The sequence below is a fragment of the Anolis carolinensis genome, unplaced genomic scaffold (genome assembly GCF_035594765.1).
Source record: "Anolis carolinensis isolate JA03-04 unplaced genomic scaffold, rAnoCar3.1.pri scaffold_8, whole genome shotgun sequence".
In the NCBI taxonomy this organism is placed as follows: domain Eukaryota; kingdom Metazoa; phylum Chordata; class Lepidosauria; order Squamata; family Dactyloidae; genus Anolis; species Anolis carolinensis.
The window spans coordinates 16,321,847-16,348,857 of NW_026943819.1; the positions used below are offsets into that span (position 1 = coordinate 16,321,847).

General features: G+C 41.8%; 1 protein-coding gene across 3 annotated transcripts in view; it reads right to left on the reverse strand.

The window, feature by feature from the left end:
- robo3 (roundabout guidance receptor 3) overlaps nt 1–27,011 on the reverse strand; it is a 232,753-nt gene that overhangs the window by 9,389 nt on the left and 196,353 nt on the right. For all 3 annotated transcript variants that reach the window (XM_062961269.1, XM_062961268.1, XM_008119088.3), the window contains exons 9-16: nt 17,682–17,887; nt 10,485–10,566; nt 8,104–8,272; nt 3,577–3,743; nt 2,678–2,799; nt 2,059–2,275; nt 1,046–1,170; nt 765–936 (exon numbers count right to left, since the gene is read on the reverse strand). In XM_062961269.1, the coding sequence (XP_062817339.1) occupies nt 765–936; nt 1,046–1,170; nt 2,059–2,275; nt 2,678–2,799; nt 3,577–3,743; nt 8,104–8,272; nt 10,485–10,566; nt 17,682–17,887 (1,260 nt within the window). The remainder of the gene's footprint in view (nt 1–764; nt 937–1,045; nt 1,171–2,058; nt 2,276–2,677; nt 2,800–3,576; nt 3,744–8,103; nt 8,273–10,484; nt 10,567–17,681; nt 17,888–27,011) is intronic.

Genomic DNA, 27,011 nt, shown 5'->3' on the forward strand with positions numbered 1-27,011 from the left:
ATTATTATTATTATTATTATTATTATTAACACAACAAGATGAGTCCACAGCAGACATTCTGCTAGCTGTTGTACTGGATCACACGTCGGACACTTCCCAAGTGTCTAGGGCTGCGTGATGTATCAGCAAATAATGTGTGCAGAGCCCAGTCAGGTGGCCTTCTGCAGCTGGCAGCTGGTAAGTTTGTCAGCGCTGATTGTGTTCAAGTGCAGGCCAAGGTCTTTAGGCACTGCACCCAGTGTGCTGATCACCACTGGGACCACCTTGACTGGCTTGTGCCACAGTCTTTGCAATTTGATCTTTAAATCCTCATATCGTGCCAGCTTTTCTAGTTGTTTTAATTCAATCCTGCTGTCACCTGGGATTGCAACATTGACAATCCATACTTTGTTTTTTATTATTTAATTATTATTTTATTATTTTAATAATAATAATAATAATAATAATAATAATAATAATAATAATTAAACTAGGGGTGATGAAACTGAGTACCACATTTCAAATCTGGGTTTTAAACTAGCTTATGCTGATGGTTTTAGTTCCCAAATCCTTGCTGCCTTTGGCCATGCTGATCACTGGAAAGCAGTTCCTGGGAGCCTTTCTAAAATGGAATATGTTTCTCAACCAGAGAGATGCTCCATAACCAAGCCTGATAATAAACAATGGTTGAAAAAATAAGAAGGGCTCCCCAGCTGAGACCAATGGGTGAGAAAGACTGGTTTTATTGGCACACGTCACTGTTTGAAAGAGGCTTGGATACTCACTGATTTGTATGGTGACTGGGGCACTCCTCACTCCCACGCCTGCCCTGGTGGCTGCTGCAACCTCGGTGCGGTAGACCATGCCTGGCACCAGGCCCAGCAGGACTGTTGAGTGCACTGTGCCATCCACTGTCTTATTGATGTGATAACGGGACTCATTGCCAAGACACCAAATCTAACATGAGAGCAGATGATTGAAAATACTCAATGCCAGTGCAGAAAAGAATTTTCCCCCCTGGTTTCAGAGCACACATGGCAGCTTTTGTGACTTCAGAAGGACTTACCTGGTAATCCTGGATGATCCCATTTTGCTCTGTAGGTGGAGGTGGCTCCCAGGATATGCTAATACTGGTACTGTTGCTGGTCCCCAACATGACCACGGTAACTGCTTGAGGAGGAGCACTGGGAACTGGAAAAAAGAAGAAATAAAGCATGTATTTGCTCAGAGCTCTCTCACAAAGACAAAGACTCTGTAGTATCGGGTGCTTAGGTATTTTCAGATTTGGAAAGACTCTGAGGCTGTGCCAAGAATACAAAATGTTAGCCTCCTTCTGCACCATTTCTCCTGTTAATTGGCCTTAGGAATACACTACAGCAAGAGTGGCACCTGTGAGGTCCTCTGGACTGCAAATCCTATGATCTCTTGCCATCCTTTACCATCCTTTAAGAAACAACTGAAAACCTGGATGTTTGGGCTGGCCTTTGGAGAGACAGCTATTGGATGACCAGCCTCATTATAATTCTATTCTGAATGTTATTAGGTTTCTTTCATCGGGGTATTTCAATCTAATGATTTTATCTCATATTGCTGCTATAGTCCCCCCCCCCCCACCTTTGAAGTTGACTGAATTGCATTGGTGGTTGTTTGATAGTATTACTGTTGTATAAACCTTTGTTTTAACTTCTGTTTTATCATCTTCTTGTGTTTTAAAGTGTGTATATTGTTAATGTATTTGCGCTGTTACTTTTGTAACATTGTGAGCCACCCCGAGTCCCCACGGGGAGATGGTGGTGGGGTATAAATAAAGTATTATTATTATTATTATTATTATTATTAGCTACACTGCATAGGGCCGATCAGAGTTGCAGTCCAGATTTTCTTTTAACTGAAAGTTGCAGGCTTCATGGTGCTCTTGAACTTTCCTTGCGGGACTAGGTTAGCCAGCATGGAGTATGGCTGAAAACAGAGGAACCACAAATTTCAAAAGAAAAAAACAAAACAAAGCGGAGGTAATGAGATATGGAAAAGAAGCAGGGTGTACGTATGTGCATGACATCCTGAACATCTCACACTTACCTTCTTCTGGGGTACGCACCAGCAGCACTTCACTGTCCATGCCCTGGAACTCATCAAAATAAGGTCGAATTTTGATTTCATACTCCTGGCCTTTGCTCAGATCAACTAGAATAGTGCTACGTTCAGTAGGCGATTTTACATCCTGCACCAGCCAGGCACTGCCCCTGGTTCGGTACATTACTCGATAGCCTTGGATGAACTGAGCTTGGCGATCAACCTGAGCAAGAAAAGACATACCACAAAATTCTTAGGAATGATATACGCTGCTTGGAACAACTGCCTATCTGTCTGATTCCTAATTCCTTTCTCTGCTTCTCTTGCTTCTGATTCTGCTCTTTTCTTGTATTCCTTTGACTGTCTTTCTTCATCCCCATCTCATTTCTGCATCACACCTATCTATAGCATCTATTCCATCCTTTTATTTCTGGGAGCCAATTACTTTTTGGACTAGAAATCCCAGATAGCTGCAAAAAATAGATAATGAGCCCTCTATGGTGCAAGAATATCAGTTTGATTGGGGCTTAAACTGATTCATCCTACATCCTGTTCTCCAGATATTCTACTTCTATATTCTTGGCTTGCTGTTTCAAGAACTGCCAGTGATCCTGTTGATACTCACGGTCCAGGTCACTTGGATGGTGGTGGAGGTGAGGACGATGGGATCCTGGAGCTGAACCACAACTTCACCAAGTTCCCTTTGCACTTGCCGGTGATCAACCCCTTGCCTAGTGGGACTCACATCTGTTAAAAGCATGAAATGCGAGGGAAGAAAAGAATAACATTCTTATGGAGGAGAACCAGAGTTGTGTTGTCAAAAGCTTTCATGGCCGGGATCACAGGGTTGTTATATGTCTTTCGGGCTGTGTGGCCATGTTCCAGAAGTATTCTCTCCTGACGTTTCGCCCACATCTATGGCAGGCATCCTCAGAGGTTGCGAACCCGAAAGACATACAACAACACTAGAACCAGAGTTAATCCTTGACATCATAGCATGGTACTAAATGCTCTTTTTAACCTATCTCCACTGTTTTTTTTTTAATTCAGCAGTTGCATTCAAATTGTTTGCAAAGTGCATGTGATTGGTTTGGACAATATTGCTGCACGACAGTCTGCATATTCATAAAACTATATAGTTGGAAGGGATCTCCAAAAGCAATCCTTTGCTAATGTAGGAAGGAGAATCTGTGTAATATCTACAAATGTTATACAAAATCTATGTGCCACTAGACCTTCATCCATATAATAAACTGCAAAGTTTATACACACAGAGATCTAATAGATTGGTATATATCTTAACCCACAAGTTTACTCACTCATCCTCACTTAGGTCTCCCTGCTAATATTTCTAAGGACCAGGCCACACACTATATACTAGCGGCAAGACTGGCTCTGGAAACCAGGGAGTTACAATCCCCAAATGTAGATTCTCAAGCTATGGGCAGAACCACTCTTGGGAGCTCCTTTTATCTTATAGATCAAACCACTGCACTCCAACCCACCAGCATATGGGAATCTCACCTTGTGTCCGAACTGGCTCAGAAACAGGGCTGGGATCACTAAGGCCATAGGTGTTGACAGCCCGTATAAGGAAGAGATAAATGGTGTTAGGGTTTAAGCCGCTGACTGTGTGTTTCTCCAACTTGACATTGTCTGCCACAGTCTGCCAAGTACTGCCTGAAGATTGACTGCAACAGACCAGAAAAGGAAAGAAGGGAGCATTGAGAGACCACATGATGTAGTTCCAGAGGCATAGTACAGTACAGGATGGCCACTTAGCCAGTTAAACACAGAAGCAACTGAAAACGCTCTGGTTTGACCTGCGATAAGGATTGACTTACAACCAGAAAGTATATAACATTTGAAGACAAGGTCATTACTACCATTTCACATTGGACATCTACATGGTTTCATACATCCAGAAAGGGTTCAACAAACCATTATCAGGCTGTCAAGTTATTATAGACGGGTTGGAGTGTCCTCTACAATTGTACATGCAAATAATAATGCCCTCTTGAAGCTTTTGCTGCTCCTTCTGGGATGTACACCTCCCTGTGACCCATAACTAGGGAGGAACGAAGAAAGCTATTCTTCATTGCGGGGTTGTAGTCAGCAAGGGGCTGAGCCAAGATTTAAAATCAGGTTATAACTTACAGATGGGATGGGGACCTCCACATATTTTGAACAAAAATACAAAAGGGCACCATGAGACCTTCTAAAATCAAAGAACAGTATTAATTAGTAAAACTTAGAGGAAAAATACTATTCCCCTCCCTGAAACTATCTAAAGGCTAATAATAAGTGATCTGACATAATGTTTCAGGAAGGGAGCACTACTGGGATTCTGCTACACAGAAGGTCCTATCTGGCTCCCCACCAACCTCTCTGTGCCAGGCTTCAGATGAAAAACGTTGGCTGAGATCCTATATCCTGTTGGCAGAGAGTAAAGACTCACCAGGTATAACTCCATTCTGTCTCCCCTCCCTGCAATTTTTGCTCCCATTTTCTGCAGCCTAGTCATCCTGTGAGACCTTTTACGGGCCAGGAGAGAGTGATGCAGAGAGCCAGGAAGTGTTCACATTTGCTGAAGATCTACCTGAAAGTCTCTAAAGTCACCCCCCAAGAGATCCTGGAGGGCACATCCTTCTCCCTTCATCCAGCTGAAGGAACACAGCCAGATGTTGCCTGCCCCACATCTTCTCATGGCCACTTGGAGGCCATTGGAGGTGGCAACACTGCTGCACCAAGTACAGAGCATGGAAGGCCATTGCAGATGGAAGTGCTGAATCCCTCCGAACAAAAAATGGAATGTTCCCTTATAATGTACTAGCTTTGCCTGGCCACGCGTTGCTGTGACTTATGGGAATCCTTTGTTGACCAGGTGGAATAGCAGTGAATAGCCTTGCAGTCTCAAAGCCTGGCAGTTTTCTGGAGTAGCTGGAGCTTTTTGTTGTATGAATGTAGAAGCATCGATGAGGAGTTGTGCGGCCAAGTTTAGTGTTTCTGGGATGTGTAGTTTTGTTGTTTTGTCCTGGGCCGAAATTTCATTACCCTTTTATATATATAGACTAGCTGTGCCCGGCCACGCGTTGCTGTGGTGAAGTATGGTGGTATGGGAAATAAAGTATTGAGGTATTGGTGGTAGTTAAGGTAAACGGTAAAGATTTTCCCCTGACGGAGCTTAGCCTTCTAACTGGCAGCAATTGGATAAAAACAATTATTCCTCTCCCTCTAATTAGGACTTAATTTTTCTTTTCTTTTTGTTGTATGAACGTAGAGGCATGGATGAGGGGTGGTTCTGCCAAGTTTAGTGTTTCTGGGATGTGTAGTTTTGTTGTTTTGTCCTAGGTCGAAATTTCATTACCCTTTTATATATATAGATATATCATTGAAATGATGCCAGTCATTAAGTTCTATGGAGGTTCATATAAGAACCTCTTCTATGCACCATAAATAAGATCCTGGCCTGAAGCCATCTAGGGATGCAGAGGTCTTGGTCTTCCAGGTTTTCTGGACAGAAGTTTCAACCAGCATGGGATTGGGGGAGTTGTCTTCAAAGACATTTGGCATGTCAAATATTTGCCAACCCAGATTGAGTGTTTTATAGACAAGCACCAGGATCTTGAACTGAGGTATCAAACTGACTTAGCTATTCTGAATGCAGACATACAAACCCACGTTCAAGGTGATTCGGCAGCAGATGTCACATTGTTGCTTAAACCTGCCCCTCCATATCCCCGGTCTTAGACTTATGCACAAATACAGAGTCTGCTCTCTAGTGATTTACTGCATAGTCTGGCTGTTTGCAGAACTTCTCACTGCTAACTGAATTGCCAGGCCACCTGCGTTCCCTGCAGATCACCAAAGCAGATGGCTTCAAGGTAAGCTTTGCCGGGGCCTGAAAACCGCATGAGAAAGAAGGGCTTGTCTTCACCGGAGAGGCATCTTAGCAACATGGATATAAGAAGGGAAAATCTGAGCCCAGGGGAGTTTGGTGGCGTGCTGTAGGCAGGAATCACAAACAGAAGCTTAGCTGGGGTGATCCACTGCCAAAGAACATGCTGACAGCAAAGCATTTACACAGCTGCGCAGGTCTGCTCCCTTGACCCCTGGAAGCCCAGTTTCAGACAGACTTGGCAGAACTGACAAATCAGAAAAGAGATCTAGTCTGTTTCAAGACCAAAGCCTTCCTTCTCTCTCCAAAACTAGAAGTTGAAGTCCCAGACTGTGGAGCAGAGACACCTGTCCAACTATCTCTGGGTCGTTTACAGGTCACAGTGTTTGTCTGGGACAGGAACAAGAATATCTAGGTCCTTCAGATGCTGGAGTCTAACTCCGGCCAGCCCTGGCCAACACAGCCAAGAGTAATGGATAATGGGAGGTGCAATCGAATAATATTGAGAAGGCCACAGGTTTCTCCACCTCTTCCCTAACATATGGCAAGAATATTCAAAGGGCCAAAAATCCAACCAGGTAGAAGGGAAAACATCAAGACATTCTGGTAGCGTGTGATAGTTACTTTCAAAATGTGCCATATAGTGCATATCTTGCCCAGAGATACTACTGGCTGTAGCCTAAAGTCTTTGGGGTCCAGCCTAATATTATACCTCTTCTATTTCTGCAAATTTTGGAGCAACTGCAGATATGGTCATGCTGACAGACTTACTGGGTTGGGTTGTGGGATGGATGTTCTCCAACTCTGCTCTAGGGACTGGTAAACTCCACTCACTAATGAAAACAGCCTTATTATCAGAACTTGGAAAATTGACTTTTTCAGACCCGAGGAACCTATAACTCCCAGGATCTCTCAGCACTGGCTAAATTAGCTAGGGATGATGGGAATGAAAGACTGTATATTTACCAACCTCGGGGAATGAGAGTGTACAGGCAATCCCTGAGTTGCAAACATCTGTCTTACAAATGACTCACAGTTAGGAACGGGGTGAGACAACAGGAAGTGAGAAAAATCTACCCCTCAGAAGGGAAATTCACTCCTGCAAGACTTATCATGGTGAAAAGTTGTGTCCACTGAAGCTTTCTTACCAATCCTTGTTTCCACAAAAAGCCAGTTTTTTCAAAATACAATTGACACAGGAACAGATAGTGAGGTGAAATCTTCTCAACAGGGCCACAGATAGCAAAGCAAACACCACAAGAGTGTTAACCCCTTTCCTATGCTATCCAAAGCTAAATTATATATATATATATATATACATACACACACACACACACACACACACACTAGCTGTGCCCAGCCACGCGTTGCTGTGGCGAAGCATGGTAGTATAGGAAATAAAATATTGAGGAATTGGTGGTAGTTAAGGTAAAGGGTAAAGGTTTTCCCCTGACATTAAGTGCTTTATAAATGGGTTATATATCTGTGTGGAAGGGCCTTGAGTCTACACTGCCATATAACCCAGTTAAAATCAGATAATCTGTATTTTATAGGCCTAAGTGAGGCCTAACTCTGCCTGTCCCCCGGGCTGAGTGGGTTGCTAGGAGACCAAGTGGGCGGAGCTTAGCCTTCTAACTGGCAGCAATTGGATAAAAACAATTATTCCTCTCCCTCTAATTAGGACTTTATTTTTCTTTTCTTTTTGTTGTATGAACGTAGAGGCATGGATGAGGGGTTGTGCCAAGTTTAGTGTTTCTGGGATGTGCAGTTTTGTTGTTTTGTCCTAGGCCGAAGTTTCATTACCCTTTTATATAGATAGAAGATATAATCTTCTTCATAACTTGGGGACTGCCTGTATAAATAAAATACAACAGTTATGAGGTGAGGTGGACAGGCACACAGTTTCTCCTGATTTGGTTGATTGAATGCATTGTCTTAACAACACAATTATAGCTCTGAAACTTCAAACCCCAAATATATCTCAAAATATTACTTCTCTGTAGGCTGCCTTGTTTTTGCTGAGACACTACTGAACAAAAGGGAAGAGTTAGCCTCATGTATACCCTAGGGCCGTTCATTATCTATACCTGGATTAAGCTGGATTAAACTCTTTCCCATCATCTTTTTGATTTACCTCTGAAAATACAACTTACCTGAAAGCTTCAATTATGTAGGAACTGACAGGAGCACCCCCACTCACAGGGCTTGGCTTCCATATCAAAGCCACACTATTTTTGGTGACATCCGTGACCAAAGGTGCAGAGGGGGGTCCAGGGAGAAGGTTTGACTCTGGAAGCTGTATTTGGAGATCACCCCCATTTTCTAGAGAGAGAAAAATGTTTGGGACAAGAACATGAGAACAACAGTGAACCTCGAGAAGTATGGATCAAATCAGTCATGGAAAGCTTTATACTAGATGAAGGAGGAACTCGATTTTACATGGTTTCCTCTCTGCTCTCCCAAAATAAACATCCATGTGCTTTGCCTACATCGGAGTGGATGAAGTGTAGCTCTCCAGATGCTATAGACAGGAAACTCTCATCTGACCTCTAGCCAGTATAGCCTGGGAAAACTAATGTTAAGAAGCACCTACATGTCATCCACCTTAGCCTATGTCCTTTACATCTACAAACAAACATTTACAAGCAATGGATGCACAAAGTGACACTGTGAAAGATGCTCTGTTGTGCATAGAGACACATTCTGCATTGGGATAGAGTCACTGAACAACACACATTTTGGTGCCTCAAATGTTAACCCTGTTTCTGGGTATATTTGACCTACTGATTTCAAAAATGGCACCAGTTTTCCCCATTGGTACTAGTTTTTGACAGAACATATGCCATCTACCAGTCACCACCTGCTCACCCACAGAAAATAAAGATAACTGTATCTAAGAAACTTGAGCTGAAGTGGTCTAGCCAGCTGCAAAAAATCACTCTGACCAAGAGGTCATGAGTTCGAGGCCAGCTCGGAGCCTGCGTTTGTCTCTGTCTTTGTTCTATGTTAAGGCATTGAATGTTTTCCTTATATGGGTAATGTGATCTGCCCTGAGTCCCCTTCGGGGTGAGAAGGGTGGAATATAAATACTGTAAATAAATAAATAAAATAGCCAATACAATTTTCTGAATTAGTACCCCAAATAATCCAGGAACAGGCCCAAAAACAAAGACACCAAGACTTTTTTTGGTTGGGGACTGTGTTATGCATTGGGACCAATGTCTAATAGCCATGCTGCTGGTACTCCTTGTGCAGTAGTCCCAATGGCATAGCTATATTTCTGACCCCTCTCAAAAATGCAAACGTTGCACAGTGATGCAATTCAACTTTGCACAACTGTAATTTCGTTTGCAAAGACCTAACTTCCTAATAAGAGGTCAAGCTATTGTGCTAAAAACAGCAATATGCCCAAGAGGAGTTTCTGTGTTTGTTTTTAATCCCTTTTGGCCTTTCCTTTGACTGGAAAAGGCAGGAAGGCTTAGCTCATCAAGCAGCGCTTCCTTCATGCTAGCCTTCCTTCCGCTAAGCCAAATCAACCAGCTGCCGCAGGGCAGGGTTAAGGAAGGTCTGCGCCTTTATTTCTGCCTAGGCCTGTTAACCTGCCAAGAGACGAGACTCTGGAATTAGTCTTGGGAACAGAGTCAACCCTAAGAGCTGCTCACATTGGTTTTGCAATTAGCAGGTTTATAAATGGGCAAGAGCTCCAAAGTTTTGGATAAGAACAGGGAACCTAGCAGATTTGCTTTTTTACCATCTTACTTTTCTGGATTAAAACTGCCAGAAAACTCTAGCCAAAATGGCCCAGGGATACAAGGGCTTTAGATCCCATAATTTACTTTTCCACACCCTAGCTATGACTTTTCCAATGCCAATATGGTAGGAAAAAAACCCTTTGCTTCTTAAACCACCACACAGATTTCAGGAAATCTGGCTCACCATCAGTTTTTCTTTGTGGTATTTTTTTCCCCTTTTACATTTTTTAAAATTGCTTGGTTTGGTTTTGCAGCAAAGAATGTATTTGCTGGCAAGAACTCAGAGGACAGTTTGTTGCTTTTAAAATGAGCCATTCTTATATAAGGATGCAAGCCGGCCTTCTCCTCTGGAATGCAGAGATGTTCACTGAAATGGGGCGATGCCAACTCTTGGCTCCAAAACACAAGACTGAGTGTCAAAAAAGATGTTAACCTTGTAAAAGGATCTTTGCCTTTATTCTCCATGAAAAAAGTCTCAGAAAAGGAAAGCTGAACATGATTCAGATCCTAGTAGTCATGGGAGAGTGGGCGTTGTCCATGGCACTGCTCATGCCATGAACGCAGATATATTACTTTGGTCCTCCATGCATATGTTTCAGAACTAATGAAACAAACACGTCACAAGCTCTATTTAGCTGCTTTGCATCTGTTTCAAAAGTCACCCTGCAAAAGAATAAAGCAAGCACACCCAAGAAGGCGAGGCCAAATAAAATGACACTCTTGGAGTAAGAAGAGTGCTCTCCCAACATTTCAATGCCTGTCCATCATTTGACATGACCAACCTTGCACTGCCAGAAATCCACTCCATCTTGTCTCGCCCGTGGAACTTGTAGCGATGCAAACGTACAAGCCAGAGTCTGAAATCTGAAACATTCAAGAAAGGAGCATGTTATTCTTCTCCACCCATGACTTGTTGCAACTCTCGAAGTAAACTCTGGGAGTTTCTCCCATTCTTGTCTCTAAAACTCGATGTTCTACAGATCTTCTTGTGAGGAAGAAAGACAATCACAAAGAAAGAGCAGCTGGCTTAAGGGAATTTTTTCCTGGATCCCTGGGAAAAATGAGTGGTGTGGTTCAAAGCAAGTCAACAGGCAACGGCTGCATTCATCTCTGTACTGTTTTCATTGCAATGCTCCTAGAAGACATACAATCCATCTAACCTAGGATTGACTGGCTACAGCTTCTCAGCTGTTCTTACCTATCATCTAATTGGAAAAGCTATATTTTTAAAGTATAACTGACCACCTTGGCTGAAGGGATTCTGGGACTTGTAGTCCTAAGAAGTACCTTTCTTGAGTTCTAATACCTGGTAACGAAGCATTATTTTCCTATCTTTGATGGCACAGACTCTAGTCCTGAAATGTTTCTGTAATGGATCTATTGCTAAAGAATTCTGTGCTGCATTATCTGGATTATTCTTCAGGGGCGACTTTGGAGGCCCATCCCAAAGTCTTCTGTCCTTTGAATCATCATCATCATCATCATCATCATCATCATCATCATCATCATCTAATCAACTTTAACCCCCATGCTTTTGAAGTGGCATTTTTGCCATATATTTGAAACCACTCTAGGTCTTTTTAGGCCCAGGAGGCAACATACTATTCTACCACCTGTTTCTGAAAAAAGATCTCTCCTACACTGGCCCATAGCAGGTCCCAAATGTGGCCCCATGGCAGCAGCTCTCCAGAACTGCTTCCTCTTCTACCCACTACCTGATCCTCTAGAGCAGTGGTTCCCAACATTTGGGCCTCCAGGTGTTTTGGTTCCTAACAGCTGGTAAGCTGGATGGGACTTCTGGGAGTCCAAAACACCTGGATGCCCAAAGGTTGGGATCCACTGCTCTAGAGATTCCAAAGAGGGAGGCTAAGTTTGGGAAAGCTACCTTTTGGACTTAACCTCTGCGTATGACTAGTAGGCAGAAGGATTTATAGAGCTGTAGTTCAGAAAAGCAACTTTTCCAAGCTCTGGGGTCTTAGGTTGACCACCTTCCGTAATTAAGCAATGGTTCCTCTTGAACCTTTTGTGCAAAGGTGTTGAAAGGGGATTGGAAAATGGTATGAGGCTCATTATGGCAACAGTCGTGCTATGGGGCGGCAGAAGGGAAGTGAGAGGATTGCTTTAATGTCCCCACCAGGTGGGCTTCTGAGATGCGACTCAGGGAGGGCTGCTGGCCCAGTTTCCCCATGAATCTAGACTGGCCTGATGAGGCGGCCAGTCCCAAGGGACCATTAACTCATGTTAGTCCTCCAATCCACCTGACAGCTCTAATTTTTTCCTGGGCAGAGAGCCACAACTGCTATAAAACGATGCTATTAGGCGCACTGGGACCCTGCAGATGCATTAACCTCCTGACTCTGACACAATGAAGGCACAAAACTAACGTGAAATATTTCACTCCCTGCTGACTGCTAGCATCAATTTTTAAACAAATGTTTAGCATGAGCCCCGTGTTTTGATAAGTAATTCATGAATAACCTCCACGTTACCCCGTTGCTGGATGCGACGCCAGTGCAGCAAAAGGGCAAGTCGGACACATCCAGGTTGGGACTGTGATATCCACACACTGAGTTTCGAGGCTCCACCTGAGATATTCTGCCTTGTGATGGATCTCAGGTCCATAAGTCTGGATTTCTGCATTCTGTATACCTTGGAGTAGGATTTAATTTTGTACCATGCAATGAGCAAGATTCCCAGAGCTGAGAAAGGACCATCACTCAGTGACACAATACATGTGTTGTATGGATAAGATTAATTGAAAGCAGTAACACCAGATCTAGTTTGACCCAAGAGTTCACAGAAATGTCTTTGTAGAAGAATATGGCTTTGGGCAGAGAAAGCAACTGGAACCCCCTGAGCCATGACTTTACATCAAGTTGTAAACCTAGGGTCAAAAGAGGAGCATGTGGAAGTGCAGAGACGCATCTGGGAGCAACTGAATACACGCCATTATAACATATCTGCAGGAATTTACCATGAATGCACTCAAGCAGGTGAAGATTAATGTCCTGGTCTCCTTATTGTTCATTCACTTATCAGGAGTGTATCAACACTGTAGAATTAGTGCAGTTTGATACCATGACTCAATGCTATGGAATTGGGGGAGATGTAGTTTTACATTGCCTTCAGTCTCTCTGGTGCCTCCTCAAACTACAACTCCCATAATTTCATAGCATTGAACCATAGTGTTGAATTGCATTAATTCTACAGTGTAGATCAGGCAAGAGCAAACTTCGTCCCTCCAGGTGTTTTGGACTTCAACTCCCACAATTCCTAACAGCCTACCGGCTGTTAGGAATTGTGGGAGTTGGAGTCCAAAACACCTGGAGGGACAAAGTTTGCCTATGCTTGGTGTAGATGCACCCAACGTCTCCTAGGAAAACTTGCAATTCTTTTGAGATCTGCAGCAATGCACAGTCCTCCCTGCCATGCCTTCCCCCATTCCAGTTATTATCTTAGAAGACTGCATTCCAAAGCAGGTGCATTCAAGCAAAACAAACAAGAGTTTGAACGATAGCAGAAACAGTAACAGATTAATTATGGCATTCGTTTTCATGGATTAAGGCCAACTTTGTCATGGATTCTAGTCTATTAATGCCTATCTATATATATAAAAGAGTGATGGAATCAGGGCACCGGACAAAACAACAAGCCCCCCAACCTCGAAATTTGACAACACAATCCATCATTCACAGCTCTAGGTTGATACAACAAAAAGAAAAGAAAAATAAAGTCCTAATTAGAGGGAAAGGAATAATTGTTTTTATCCAATTGCTGCCAGTTAGATGGCTAAGCTCCGCCCACTTGGTCTCCTAGCAACCCACTCAGCCCAGGGGACAGGCAGACTTAGGCCTCAGGCCTCTTCCACACTGCCTATAAGATACAGATTATCTGATTTTAACTAGATTATATGGCAGTGTAGACTCAAGGCCCTTCCACACAGCTATATTACACATTTATAATCTTACTAGCTGTGCCTGGCCACGCGTTGCTGTGGCATTGTCTGTGGTGTTGGTGAGAACTTGTTGAGGTAGTGATGGTATTCAATGTCTGTTGTATGGTTGTCTTTATGTTTAGTATGCATTTGGTTGTTTGTGTACTGTGTAAGTAGTGAGGGTAGAGGGGGGGTCTATGTCCCCGTGTAGTAGTGTATAGTTTTTATACGTTGTCCATGTGTTGTGAATGCTTGGATTGTGTCCTGCTGCATAGTAGAAAGGGTTGGGCTGGATGGCCCTTAGGGGTCTCTGCAAACTCTTGGATTCTATGCTTCTATTATTATTATTATCATCATCATCATCATCATCATCATCTTCATCATCATTATTATGTAGAGGCTGGATGGCCATCTGTCAGGAGTGCTTGGATTGTATCCTCCTGCATGGTAAAAGGAATGCCACCACTACCTCAACAATTTTTCACCAACACCATCAGACAACGCCACAGCAACGCGTGGCCGGGCACAGCTAGTGTCATAATAAAATGTTGCTTTTAAAGGAATCACAAAACAATGCGAAAAATGGCTCCTTGACATATGCTTCTGTGGCAGAATCAGGTTTCAGTGCAGTGTGTTAACAGTATGAAGGCCAATTCTATGGGTCTCGTATTTGTCTTTTTCGTGCGCCGTAATGGTTTTCTTGGTGATCTAGCAATTACATGGTGATGTATGTATCACATCTACGGCAATGCCTTTATAACAGCAGTGTTGCTTACAGCTCTGATTTCCCACTGGAACAAGGACCACCACATCTCCATGCATCTTTAAGACACACACAAACACCCCACCTTCCCTACTATATTATAAATATACATAAATAACCTTATTGTGGGCAAGATTGTGCGAAGATGTTTAGGAAGTGTTCACTGAAACAGTGGGAAATTCATGTATCTTGTTCTATCTCGTGAGTGAGCCACTTTGGGTCCCATTTGGAAGAAAGGTATGATATAAAGCACACATACATATATATAGCAGAAGAAAATGAATGTGTATGTGTGTGTGTGTGTGTGTGTGTGTGTGTGTGTGTGTGTGTATATATGTATATAAAAGAGTGATGGCATCACGGCGACCCACAAAACAACAAAACTACAGGCCCCCTCAACCTTGAAATTTGACAACACAACCCATCATCCATGCCTCTAGGTTGATACAACAAAAAGAAAAGAAAAATAAAGTCCTAATTAGAGAGAAAGGAATAATTGCTTTTATCCAATTGCTGCCAGTTAGAAGGCTAAGCTCCTCCAATTTGGTCTCCTAGCAACCCAATAAAAATAATAAAAAACACTAAAAAACAATTAAAAACACTAAAAAATTAATACAATAAAATACCATAATAACAAAAAAACCCTAAAAATTATACAAGAAAATAATAAAATATAATAAATAAAAAGATAACTTACAATAAAATTAATTAAAAAATACAAATAACGTCAAATAAAAATTACACAACAATTTTTAACCAATACCACCACCACTTTGCCACAGCAACGCATGGCCGGGCACAGCTAGTATGTGTGTGTGTGTATATATATATATATATACACACACACACACACACACACAGTAGAGTCTCACTTATCCAAGCTAAACGGGCCGGCAGAAGCTTGGATAAGCGAATATCTTGGATAATAAGGAGGGATTAAGGAAAAGCCTATTAAACATCAAATTAGGTTATGGTTTTACAAATTAAGCACCAAAACATCATGTTATGCAACAAATTTGACAGAAAAAGTAGTTCAGTATGCAGTAATGTTATGCTGTAATTACTGTATTTATGAATTTAGCACCAAAATATCACGATATATTGAAAACATTGACTACAAAAATGGCTTGGATAATCCAGAGGCTTGGATAAGCGAGGCTTGGATTAATGAGACTCTACTGTATATATAGATAGATAGATAGACAGAGTGAGATCAATTGATAGATCTGTGTAAATGCTACCTTTACATTCTGTTATGTTTTTATTCATTTTGTTTTAATTCGGTTTGCTATTTAATAGTGAGCCCCATGTGTAGGAAGAGGACACGACAGAACTGAGATAAATAAACAATTAATCTGCAGCAAGCAATTAAACAACAGGTTTATTTCTTAACTGGCACCACAATAAGACATGGATGCATCGCTACATCTCTGAAAGGAGGCTGAAAGATCATTGGTAAAGAAACCGACAAAGTGAGCTGCGACTTTGACAGCTTCCCATAAAGAGAGCTAATTATGACCGAGTTTTCGGCGGCAAGTTATGTATGTATAACGCTGCCTGTAATGGAATGAGCGGCAAAGTGGCTTTTCAGACCCAGCTGTGTTGCAGAGGGACTGATTTGGCTGGCTTGGCTTTTTGTTTATTGATAGTCACTTTGTTAAGAGCAGGAAAATTGCATTCAGCTGCTTTTTGCCACTGAACCAAAGAAATTGCATATTGCCTGTTAACAGCATTAATTTCTTAATAAATACACAGTCGCTTCTGGGTCCACTCTCTGACTTGGCTTTCAGGAGTATTTCTATTCACGTTCTGAACCAGGCAATTACAGGCGTTCCTTTTATCAAATAAATGCATTACTTAGCAATTTTGCAATCACGAAAACAAGCCATTCAGCTCCTAACAACATTGTGGAATTCATTTGCTTTCTGCTTGCACACTAGAAAGGCTGAATTTAACAAAATGTATTGAGTCATAGCCTGCAGATATGTTAGAGCATTGATAAAAATGGTTCAACGTGTTAAACTCCATGGGATGAAGGGGGGTCTGTCTAACTGAGCAAAAGTTGGTTATGAGAACTGTCCTATTGTGAAGATGACAAGAGATGCGCTTTAGGATGGATCAGTGGGGAATCCGCACAGGCCATCCTTCCCCATTGCCTATGATAACGCTCCATTCTCCTGCCACACACAATGTGTTTAGCATCACCGGTGACATTTTGTGATGAAATGATGCATGGTGATGCTTCTAAAATCACGGTGATGGATTTAACTCTTGCTGGGGTCTCTTTTCTTAATGTGATATATCTTAGAGGCAGAGGGAGCAAGTTAAAAAGAAATGGCTCATGAATGTCAGACACCATTCTTCCCAATAATAATAATAATAATAATAATAATAATAATAATAATAATAATAATAATAATTGTATGACACAGCAAACAAGATAGATATGCTGGATTTCATATCACAAAATCACAAGTCGAACACTTCTTAAGTGTCTAGGACTGTATTATTATTATTATTATTATTATTATTATTATTATTATTATTATTATTATTATTTATTGCTTATTTTTGTATCCCGCCACCATCTCCCCGAAGGGACTTAGGGTGGCTAACATAGGGCCAAGCCCAGAAGAAAACAAGGTATGAACAAGTTAAAATATAAAGCAAAACAATAACAATAACAATAACAGTATAACAATCAAATAAAAGCAGATTCAATCACGAATTATACAGGTAAAATCATGACAGCAGGATAAAAGAAAAGGTCATAAAAACCCCATTCATCTCCTCATGTTTGTAGGAGTTTTGTCAGAAGTATCACCTTGGATTATTTACTCCATAATCCTTCACTGTTAGCTAGGGATGGTAGGAGTTGTTGACAAAAAAGAGATCTGGATGGCCAAAACTGAAGCAGTATGGATTGGCTCATGACACTTTGCCGCCCAAAGCAATATATATATATTGCTTCAGGTAGCAAAAAGTCATGAGCCAATCCATACTGCTTCAGTTTTGGTGATCCAGATCTATATATGTGTGTGTGTGTGTGTTTGTGTGTGTATGAATGATGGCCTCTTTCATTCATTTCCATGCCAGGTATGTGACTACATATCATTAAGCCAAATGATTCCCTTAGTAAGAAATGCAATACAAAGAATACAGAAGCATTCCTTCCATTCAGCCTTTTTTACATACACAGAAAGGACATGTCTGTAAAAGATTAAAAGAACTAACAAAATATGAGATATTTCATCTGACAGTAATGGAGGGTGAGCAATGTACCTGTAGATTCATAATCTGTAGCGTTCCATTGTCCAAAAGACTAATTCTTGGGTCACTGCCCACAATCCGTTCGCCATCTTTCAGCCACTGAATGCTGGGCAGAGGATTCCCATTCACATGACATTGGAGCTGGGCTGTAGAATCTACCGCAAGTGTTTGATTGGTTGGTCCACGGCGGATGATTGGTGGAATACGGTCAGATGTCACTTTAGGCAAGACAGGACAAAAGACAATATAAATTGGGTGTATAAATAATTGCAATGAATTACAACTAATTATACAGAAATACAGGCAATTATCACAGGTGTCAATTGGGATTCAGATGTATAGGGCCGGGCTGTGGCGCAGCTGGCTAGTAACCAGCTGCAATAAATCACTACTGACCGAGAGGTCATGAGTTCGAAGCCCGGGTCGGGTTAAGCCCCCGACCATTAAATAGCCTGGCTTACTGTTGACCTATGCAGCCCCGAAAGACAGTTGCATCTGTCAAGTAGGGAAATTTAGGTACGCTTTATGCGGGAGGCTAATTTAACTAATTTACAACATCATAAAACTGCCAGCAAAAGACGAGGAAAGGAATGAGGAAGTACAGCCACTAGTGGACAGTGAAGCAACACCTCCCCCTTTGGCCGGAATCGTGAAGCTGGAAAAAAAATGTTAAATGCCTCTTTGTCTGTCTATATATATATTGTTTGTCTGTTGGCATTGAATGTTTGCCATATATGTGTTCATTGTAATCCGTCCTGAGTCCCCTTCGGGGTGAGAAGGGCGGAATATAAATACTGTAAATAATAAATAAATAAATAAATAAATAAATAAATAATAGAAGAAAGTTAAAACAGCTTTTAAAGGGTGCGGAAATGCATATAAAGATCATTAACATATTTTTTAAAATCTGTCAGGTTGTTATAATACTTATCTGCTTTGTTATTAATTACTGTAGATACTTGTGTATGAATTGACCTCATGTGAAAGCCAAGGGTGGGTTTAGGGATCAAAACAACAGATGGTGATATGACCCAAATATAAGGTGAGGGTGATTTTGCAGAGAGGCCAGCGACATCTATTGCATTTTTCCACCCAGGCATACAAGAAGTCCAGAAGCACAGCCGCAACAGTGAGAGTAGAATGCGTTTGTGCTTTTTAAACATTTTTCTAAGACCAACTAAGCTTTAATCTTTGACTATGCTACTCAGAAAAGGGGATGCTTCCTTTTTTGATAAGAATTAAGGTATACAATTTGTTTTCACTAAAAGTTCTAGACTGGTGCTTGAATAAATATAGTTATTTGCTAGCTGTGCCCGGCCATGCGTTGCTGTGGCAAAATATGGTGGTATGGGAAATAAAGTATTGAGGAACTGGTGGTAGTTAAGGTAAAGGGTCAAGGTTTTCCCCTGACATTAAATCCAGTCGTGTCTGACTCTGGGGGTTGGTGCTCATCTCCATTTCTAAGATGAAGAGCTGGCATTGTCCGTAGACTCCTCCAAGGTCATGTGGCATGACTGCATGGAGTGCCGTTACCTTCCCGCCGGAGCAGTAGCTATTCATCTACTCTCATTTGTGAGGCCTAACTCTGCCTGTCCCCTGGGCTGAGTGGGTTGCTAGGAGACCAAGTGGGTGGAGCTTAACCTTCTAACTGGCAGCAATTGGATAAAAACAAGTCCTCTAATTAGGACTTTATTTTTCTTTTATTTTTGTTGTATGAATGTAGATGCATGGATGAGAGGTTGTGCTGCCAAGTTTAGTGTTTATGGGATGTGTAGTTTTGTTGTTTTGTCCTAGGCTGAAATTTCATTACCCTTTTATGTATATAGATTGTTGATTATCCCCCCATTCTTCCTCCAAAAATTTGGTTATTTGGGGTGCTGATTCAGAAAATTGCCTTGGATAGACCACATCAGCTCTAATTTCTGATACAGAACATATGCCATCCAGTAGTCGACATCTGCTCGCCCACAGAAAACCATATTTAATAATCTAGAGTTGATGTGGTCTATCCAATGCAATAGTCAGCTCTGTGGAAAGGAGCGGAAATACAATAAAATTAATTAATTAATTAATTAATAATAATTTATTTATTTGACCATTCATATGACCATTTCAAAATACAATACAAATTAGCACGAGGCAAAAAGGAGGAGAAGGCAGGAGCTGACCTTCTGTTTACAGCTAGAAATAAATAAATAAAGAGGAAGGAGGTTTGCGGACCAGAGTTTTGTTCTTGCGGCCCACAGGTTGAGAACTACTGGCTTAAACTAAAAAGTTCTCTGGCTTTGCAGTCTGCTAAAACTGCAGCAAGCCAGTCACCTCTTAGAAGCCTATAAGCATGACATGACCACAACTGCAGGTTTGCAATTCCCCCATACAAGTCCCCAGTGACTAACAATGGGGCTCATTCCCTTATTTATTTCTTTGTCATGGGAGCTTGCTGCTTCCACATTACATTGCTCATGTCGAAAACACCACAAGTATGAGTATTGTGTTTGCATGAGGCAATCTCTGAACATGTCAAAACACAGTTGTGAACATGCAGACATTGATCAAAGCCCAAGGAAAACTCCTTCCCAGCCTTCTTAAATGAGAATTTTCTTCAGCTTGCTTTCAGTTTTTTTTCATTTTCCTCTCACTTATTCTTATCTATAGCAAGACCGACTGCATGAAGAGGCCTTGTGCCAACCCTAACTGTCATCTGCATCTTTTTCAATGTTGGTGCCTCATAAGCTGCTCTGAGTCCCCTCCAGGGTTGAGACAAGGGTAGGATAAAAATGAAGTAAATAAATAAAATCATTTCTCTTAACAAGCTCACAGACCAAGAGTACCATCACCTCTAGGCTTTGTCATCTCCTTCTAGTCAACTATACAAAGAGTTATTATGATGATGTTTATTTATACCCCACTTTCTCTCTCCACAAGGAGACTCAAAGCGGTTCACAAACAAAGCTCATCCAAACTATTTGGCTACTTTAGCTGAAGACCAAAATGTCACCCCTTCTATGCCCCATTTAAAAGCCAATCTAAGTGTCAGTTGAATCTATCTTCATCACTAGCAATGGCACAATGTCCAATATTATGCCTGAAAGTACAGTAGAGTCTCACTTATCCAACATAAATGGGCCGCCAGAACGTTGGATAAGTGAATATGTTGGATAATAAGGAGGGATTAAGGAAAAGTCTATTAAACATCAAATTAGGTTATGATTTTACAAATTAAGCACCAAAACATCATGTTAGATAACAAATTTGACAGAAAAAGTAGTTCAGTATGCAGTAATGCTATGTAGTAATTACTGTATTTACGAATTTAGCACCAAAATAGCACAATGTTTTGGAATCATTGACTACAAAAATGGCTTGGATAATCCAGAACGTTGGATAAGTGAGACTCTACTGTAGCTAAAAGAGCACTAGAGGGAACAAAATCCTGATGCCATGTCCCACTGCCTACCACCTAAGGAGACTATCTCATTCTCTGTGATGCCCCCACTCTCAAAACAACAACAACATATCAACAATAGCACCTTGGAGATGACTAATATCATTTTTGTTTCCTCCAATAGTCCACTTTGAAAGAAAGCTGAGAACTTTAAAACTTTATTTCAATCAAATGGATTTCCTCCCTATTTTCTGTGCTAAAATGCTTCCCTTACTGTTCATTCATTCTCTTGGAGCCTCCGGTGGCACAATGGGTTGAATCCTTGTGCCGGCAGGACTGCTGACTGACAGGTCTGCAGTTTGAATCCAGGGAAAGTGGGTGAGCTCCCTCTGTCAGCTTTAGCTCCCCATGCGGGGACATGAGAGAAGCCTCCCATAAGGATTGTAAAACATCAAACATCCGGGCATCCCCAGGGCAACGTCCTTGAAGGCTGCCAATTCTCTCACATCAGAAGCGACTTGCAGTTTCTCAAGTCACTCCTGACATTAAAAGAAGATTCGTTCTCATTCTCCCCCTCTCTCTGGTACCACATTTCCTGGGGAATTAAATTGATTTCTGCAGCATCTTAAAAGCTTATTCCATGATGGAACACAAATTGCTTCTTTGCTGTCACGAGAGCTACAGGTAGCAGAACTTATACCCATCAACTTGTTTAGTAACGCGCAATTAAATAGTCAATTAAAGGCGAGCATTAATTGATTACCTGGAGATGTACTGCCTGAAAACTACAGGCAGCAGTAAATGTGTCAAGGCACACCTTTTAGCTATGTTGGCATTTCCCTCTTCTGAAAGGAGAGAAATAATTTTGCCAAGTTACATAGTGAAAGATGGAAGCTTTCTTCCTGTATGTAATGCGGGAAAGGCAGAGCAGTTTCTTACAAAAAGCAGGCTAGTTACAACCCAGCACCACTTGGCATATCACAGGGGACATTCAAAGAGACTTGTCAGACCAGGCCTGATTTTATTTACAAGGTTGGCTTTCTCTTAAGAGGAACATCCATTTGTCTCCAGCTTCTTGTTACCATTCTCTCTAATGCAGATGTTCAGCTCTGAGATGCAATTTCTGACCTATGGTGACTGCTGTTATCTCTTCAAGAAATTACTATATCTCTTCGAGTAATATCTGATCTATGGTGTTTTCTTGATAAGACATGTTCAGAGGGGTTTTTCCTTTGCCACTGACTGTGGGAGATGCGACTTGCTTGAACTCTGCTCTCCAGAGTTGTACTCAAATGCTCAAGCCACTACACATGCTGCTTCTTTCTACTCTGAGTAGCTGATGCTTATCTAACCAAAACAGCACTAACCATGCAATGGCAGAGAACAATAAACTGGAAAAATCAAGTTTTTCAGAAATACATATATAATAGTGAGCAATAGTGACCAGTGATCCAGTCATTTGCGTTTCTCAACCTGGGGATTGAGACCTCTGGGGAGGTCGTGATGGGGGTTTCAGAGGGGTCACCAAAGACCATCAGAAAACACATATTTCTGATGGTCTTAGGAACCCAATTCCCTCCAGTATTTTCTGTTGGTCATGGGGGGGGGGGGTTCTGTGTGGGAAGTTTGGCCCAATTCTATCATTGATGGGGTTCAAGGGGCTCTCTGATTGTAGGTGAACTATAAATCCCAGCAACTACAACTCCCAGATGTCAAGGTCTATTTTCCCCAAACTCCACCAGTGTTCAAATTTGGGCATATTGAGTATTTGTGCCAAGTTTGGTCCAGATCCATCATTGTTTGGAATCCACATCCAGTGCTCTCTGGATGTAGGTGAACTACAACTCCAAAACTCAAGGTCAATGCTCAACAAACCCGTCCAGTATTTTCTGTTAGTCATGGAAGTTCTGTGGGCCAAGTCTGGCTCAATTCCATCATTGGTGGAGTTCAGTATGCTCTTTGATTTTAGGTGAACTATAAATCCCAGCAACTACAACTCCCAAATGACAAAATCAATCCTCTCCCAACCCCATCAGTATTAAATTTGGGTGTATTGAGTATTTGTGCCAAATTTGGTCCAGTGAATGAAAATACATCCAGCATATCAGATATTTACCTTATGATTCATAACAGTAGCAAAATTACAATTATGAAGTAGCAACAAAAATAATTTTATGGTTGGGGGTCAACACAACATGAGGAATTGTATTAAAGGGTCATGGCATTAGGAAGGTTGAGAACCACTGCTCTAAAGGGTTTCTGGATCTTCTGCTTGATCTGGAGGAACATTTGTACGTATGAGTTATTTTTGCGGTATTAAACATGAGAGGCTTGGTGAGTAGCAATACAGTTGCATCTGCCAACGGCACCTTAAACAAAAGAGGATCCCGAAAAGCAGGATGTGTGCAAAAAAGGCAACACACTGCTCATTTTTACAATGATGCTGAAAAGTATCATTCTCACTTTCTTTTTCATCTCTTGTCAACCCCATCTATCAGGGCAAAACAAAGTGAAGCCATTACTGGCTGGCGATTTACACAGAAATTGCTTGTTATGAGAGTGGGAGATACGTTAAAAGATTTCTTATTCAGAGACAAGGTGCCCATGTGGAATTAACATGGCAGAACACGATAAATCATTTCCTACAGACTTGCCTATTATTTAACACAATGGGAGAAATGAATATCGGTTCAGTGATAATGGAATGTTAAGAAGTGACCTAGTAATGAGAAATCAATCAGGCTGTTATTAAATACTTTGCCTGCTGCTTTGTTTACACTAGAGATACTGGCAAACACAGAATGAAGAAACAACGTGAAAGCAGTGTTTTGAATTAGGGATAAAAATGATTTTACTGGAGACAAGATTATCAATGAAAGTATCCATTTCACACCTCCAAAGACTCACTGCAAGAAAGTGTGCCTTGCTTCAGAAATTAGCATATCAGCAATGCTTCTGGTACTTTTCAGAGGAATAAAATACATGCAAACCCATATGCTTTAAAATGCCAAAGGGGGCGTTTCGACATGTGTTGCTTGCTTAAGAAACGCCCATGCACCATGATCTCTCTTCTTTCTGAGCATTTTGAATTATGGGATCTATGGAAATCAGCTTTCTTGGTAACTCTCATTGCTTCATCCTTTGAAATATATTGATTTGCAGACTACATGGCAAACTCTAGGATTCCAGGATTCCACACTTACTAAGGCAATCCCTCGTTGTCCAAGAATGATGGATAATGTCTTGGCGGTGGATACGTAGTTGACTGTGGAGTCCCATTCTTGACCTGCATGCTCTTCCACAGTGAGGGCATCGGTTTCCAGGTGGAATGCAGTCCCAGTTGTGGTTGGCTTGACGTGCCTTCCACTTTTCTCCCTTTCACGCTCCATTTGTGCCTCTTCAAATTCCACAGCACTGCTGGTCACAGCTGACCTCCGTTTAGAGTGCTCAAGGGCCAGGGCTTCTCAGTAGTTAAAGCAGAACAATAACACTCCCTGTGTAGCCTGAATGAATCCTAATTTTAACCTACCATGTAAATACTCCCTATCAACTTCTCAGAAACTGAATTTGTTCCTCAGAGTGCATTTTGTTTCTCTTGCCCTGTGTGTTCTTCCCTCGTTCTTCAAGCTGTTCAGAGGTTAGACTGGGTGAATAGAGGTTTGGAAGAGGTTAAAAATCCCATCCTACTGCCACCCTTCCAAAAAAAAATAATCCCAGAATGTGGATTTACTGTTTTTCAAACATAGGCTGGAAGCCACCAAATCTATTCTTAATAACAAACCAGTTCTGCATAGCTGAATTCAAATACAGACTTCTAAGCCAAAGGAATTATTATTAGTGTGGCTGTAGTTCATTTGTCTGAGAAAGCTTGCAGCTGTGTTAGCAAACTAAGCTTCTCCACAAGTCTGCCTGCCCTGTGCTTCTCTGGACACTTGACGGCGGTGCCAGTTTTATTGTGGATCAATGCCATTGATCAGATATGCTGGAGGGAGCATGCTCTGACAATATGAGAAATGACACTAAATAACAGCCGTATTGAATGGAGACACACCAAGTGGAGCAGGCAGCTGGAGGAAAGGGAAATGGGGGAGAAGGGTGAGGAGTGAGAGGCCAATGAGCAGGGCAAGGAAGAGGCAAAGGACATCCCTGCTCTGACAGCTACAGAAACAGCCATTAATCGAAGTTGAAATATCATCTGACTTCCGACCGTCATCTAACATGACACTCATATGTACTGGCAGTGAAGCAGGCCCTGATTATTGGTTGGCAGAACACAAAATGCAGAGCTAGAAGAAAACAGAATCTACCATAATATGTTATAATAAAGAGGGAAGTGGCTTAGGTCCAAACTTCACCCAACCAGCCAAAACCTTTTCCAAGATATTCCATCTCATTCATCCGTTGTCTGAAGCAAGTTCAGCCCCATTGGGCTGTTTTAATTCAATTCCCTTTCCTTAAGAAATGTTATTTCTAGAGTTGTTTTCTGACTCAGAAGAGGCAGCCCTTCATTCACAGACGAGAAGGAATAGCTCTTCCAAGACCTCAATAACGATATGGAGTTTTTAGAAATCCATGCATTAACCACACTGAAAACAGTTTAATATGTACCATCCAATTATGAAGAACATCCTTTCAGTTCTACAGTCTGATCAACAATATAGCCGGTGGTTTTTAAGAGGGCTATGATGAACCACATATTAACAGTGTTTCTTTACACTCCTGTCTTGCACTACTCAGACTCCAATAGCACCTATTCCCTGGTAAATCCCCAGAAGGTTGCAAGTCTCACTCTTCTTAATACTCCCACCCCCATCATTGAGGCCATTTACCTACTGAATTGGAATAGGTATTGTACTGACCTTGGAATTTAGTCTGCCATTTATTAAACAGATAAAACAGATAGATAAATCTATACTGATTGAGGCCCATTTTCATTCTAGTGTCGTTGGAATGTAATTTCAGAAATGAGATAGTCAAAAGCAAATGCTTTTTTTGATGTAGCAGTCATTACCCACTGTTGCTGATGTGATTAAAGTCACAAATTTATGAGTGGGACTTAGCTTTTGTCCTCTATCACTAAAAAAAGAACCAGAATAAACACAACTTTCCCCATCCTTAGGCTGTAGAGGGGACTAAGCCTGTAAGCTGGCTAAGGCTAAAGCCTACCCAGAGTGACATCATGTCCTGCGGGATGGACCTCCCCGTCCCTCCTTCTAATATATAAGCAGTTCACTTGAACTACTGCCCTCTTTAGCAGCAGGACTCAAAGGGAGAGAACATCAGAGCTGGATTAGTGTGCCGCCTATCTGAAAGAAGTGCCCTTCTAATACTCTGAAACTAAACCCAAGAGGCAGCTAAGCTTCACCTCCCTGTCCAGCAGCCCAGGGAACTCGCAGGCGCTGCCCGTTATTTACGGCCCTAATTACTCTCTATCGACTAGGAAGCCACAAACGGACAAAGGGCGCTCAAGAGTTCACACACAATTGAATTTCCCAGTAACAATCAGCAGCAAAAGCACACACACAGGGAAGCAGGGAAGGGGAGGGAGAAAATCAATCAAAGCAAAGGAGCTGGATTCAGATAGGAATCATCTGTCGCAGCTGCCAGGCTTTCAGCATGAGGGCCCCCTGCTCATCACTTCGGCAGAAGACAAATCATCCCAACGTGGCAGAGAAAACCACTTGACATCATATTTGATGGCATATCAGGGGTGCAACTGCCAGGAGGATTCGCAAGCCTCAGCTGCCTTCTTCCTTACTTCTGTGTGTTGTCATGGAGCACTGAAGACCAGAAGCCCACCTAAGCACCTCTTTGTTGACATGGTGAGTGGACAACACCCTTGTCCACTTGCTAAGACCTGCTTGGTAGACCCGGGTGATCAATAATGTAACCCAAAAGGGAGAAAATGTGTCACTTGGTGACATGCACTCATAGACAAAGAAGAAGGGGCGCGCCCA